This window comes from Pteropus vampyrus, unplaced genomic scaffold, assembly GCF_000151845.1.
Source record: "Pteropus vampyrus isolate Shadow unplaced genomic scaffold, Pvam_2.0 Scaffold255, whole genome shotgun sequence".
Lineage (NCBI taxonomy): Eukaryota > Metazoa > Chordata > Mammalia > Chiroptera > Pteropodidae > Pteropus > Pteropus vampyrus.
The window spans coordinates 1,147,600-1,150,299 of NW_011889036.1; the positions used below are offsets into that span (position 1 = coordinate 1,147,600).

Genomic DNA, 2,700 nt, shown 5'->3' on the forward strand with positions numbered 1-2,700 from the left:
TCCAAAGAGGAATATTAATAAGTTTTACTCTTAATTATTTTGTTACTGGCAAAACTGCACACATTTGGGGGCTTCTTACCCTTTTACTTTCTCTGTTGAAATAGTTAGTAGGAATTTCTATCCCACACTCAGCATTTTCCCCCAGTGGTCATGGTCTTCTGTATTTTTAATGAGAAACTCAGTCATGTACTTGGGGAATGTAAGTTGAGGATATTACATTTCAGTGATGGAGAAATTAAAGTCACCTATTGGAACTTAAATCTTAATGCCACAAAGTCATCATAGTCTGACCATGTTTACATTTATGCAAGGAGGACTTCATCGGAACAGCGAATGGGGTGGATCTCCAACTCGATTTAAAAAATTTTTTCTACCGCATGAGGGTTTTCAACATCAAATGCTCTTATGCCAAGGGAAGCTAAATACCTATTCCTTCAAAACTACATGCAAAGATAATATTTAATTCAGAAAACCTAAACTACCTTACTTTAACACAGGATCTCAGACTTGCTACTTAGAGAGTAGTCTTCAGACCAGGACCTGCAGCATCAGCGCCACTTGGGAGCTTGTTTGTAATGCAGAGTCTCTGGGCCCTGCAGGACCTGCTGAATCAATATCTGCATTTGAATTAGAATCCAGGGTGACTCAAATGCACACTGAAGTTGGAGAAGTTCTGGTCTATACGGGATGTTCTCACCTTTTAATATTAATATTTGGGGCAGAGAAAAAATTTGGAGGGAGATGTTTCCTGTGGATTGTAAGGATTTAGCAGTATCCCTTCAGACATTGCCAGATACCACAGGGGCAAAATCATTTCTGGGTGAGAACCTCTGCCTAGAAGCAACCTGAAAATATTATAATCAAGACCCAACAGATACTCTGCTATTAACTTTGTGCACATCACTAACCCTTCTGCTCCACCCAGGGCCTTTGCACTGGCCATTCCTTCTGTGGGGTACACAGTTGCCCACATATCCTGGCATATCCCTCCCTTTCTTGAGGCCTCTATTCAAATGTCACTTTGTTTGCAGGTTTTGCTAAGTACACTTGAAAAACACAATGTCCTCATCACTTTCTCCTTTAGACCTGCTTTCTTTTTCTTCACACCACCTGTGACCATCCAGAATGTAATATATTTTTATTATTTTCTCCTACATTCTTTCCTCATCATTGACTTGTAGGAACTTTTGTTCTTCAGCACTCAAAATACATAGCCAAGACAGTGCCTGAAACCTGGTCAGAAAACAGTTACTATTCCTGAAATACATGAAGAATTTCTCATTAACACAGTAGGATACATGAATCTCTAGGGGAAAGAAGCAGAATAGGCCCAAAATTCCTAATCTTAGATGGTGGAGAAAACCTTAAGAGGGTACCAGATCCGTATGAAAATATTGAAATTAATTTCTTGACTGAAAAATATGAATTCTAGCATTAGAGCTATGTGAGTAATGTCACTTTGTATAAAAATTACTATTATTATTTTCTTGGAAGTCCCCTCCACCGTATGGAACAAAAGAATCTTACAAGAGTTTCAGAATTTCTTCTTCTGGGACTATCAGAGGAACCAGAACTGCAGCTCCTCATATTTGGGCTCTTCCTCGCCATGTACCTGATCACTGTGTTTGGAAATTTGCTCATCATCCTGGCCGTCAGCTCAGACTCCCACCTCCACACGCCCATGTACTTCTTCCTCTCCAACCTGTCCTTGGTGGACATCTGTTTCACCTCCACCACCATCCCAAAGATGCTGCTGAACATCCAGACACAGAGCAAAGTTATCACTTATGAAGGCTGCATCACCCAGATGTATTTTTTCCTACACTTTGCAGTGTTGGATGTCTTCCTCCTGACCATAATGGCCTATGACCGCTATGTGGCCATCTGTCACCCCCTGAACTACACAGTCATCATGAACCCACGGCTCTGTAGGCTCCTAGTTCTGGTGTCCTGGATTGTGAGTGCGCTGAATTCGTTTTTAGAAAGCTTAATGGTTTTGAGACTGTCCTTCTGTGTAGACTTGGAAATTCCCCACTTTTTCTGTGAACTCATTCAGATGGTCCAGCTTGCCTGTTCTGACACCTTTCTTAATGACATGCTAACGTATTTTGTAACTGTTCTACTGGATGCTGGTCCCCTGGCTGGTATCCTTTACTCTTACTCTAAGATCATTTCCTGCATACGTGGAATGTCATCAGTTCAGGGGAAGTATAAAGCATTTTCTACCTGTGTGTCTCACCTTTCAGTTGTCTTCTTATTTTATTGCACAAGCCTAGGAGTGTACCTCAGCTCTGCTGCTACTCACAGCTCACACTCAACTGCAGCAGCTTCAGTGATGTACACCGTCATCACACCCATGCTGAACCCGTTCATCTACAGTCTGAGGAATAAAGACATAAAAGGGGCTCTGAAAAGATTCTTTGGGGTGGCAGCTATAACAGGGACAGTAGTCCTGAGGCTGGAAAAGTGCCCTTGATTCTTGGCTTCAAACTTCACAACCATAAATGTGATCTTTTAATCAGATTCGAGTGTAGAACTTGCTCCTTTTATTTATGTTCTGGAATTTCCATTTGTTTGAGTTTAACTTCTCTATATAATTTAAGTAAGCATTTTATTAAGGTTTCTGCTCTGTTTTCCCCTCTGTCCTTTTCTCTACCTTCACAATTTTTTTTCCAGCCTTGATCAGGAATATTTGAAAAT

At 40.9% G+C, this 2,700-nt stretch overlaps 1 protein-coding gene across 1 annotated transcript; it reads left to right on the top strand.

Moving 5' to 3' along the window:
* Positions 1–1,504: 1,504 nt before the first annotated feature.
* LOC105301936 (olfactory receptor-like protein OLF4) lies at positions 1,505–2,476 on the top strand. Its single transcript, XM_011374805.2, has one exon. The coding sequence runs from the start codon at positions 1,508–1,510 to the stop codon at positions 2,474–2,476; it is 969 nt and encodes a 322-aa protein (XP_011373107.1). The 5' UTR covers positions 1,505–1,507.
* Positions 2,477–2,700: the final 224 nt, after the last annotated feature.

Bases quoted from the DNA above. Each gene is read 5' to 3' on its own strand.
- LOC105301936 (XM_011374805.2), top strand. From the start codon at position 1,508: ATGGAACAAAAGAATCTTACAAGAGTTTCAGAATTTCTTCTTCTGGGA.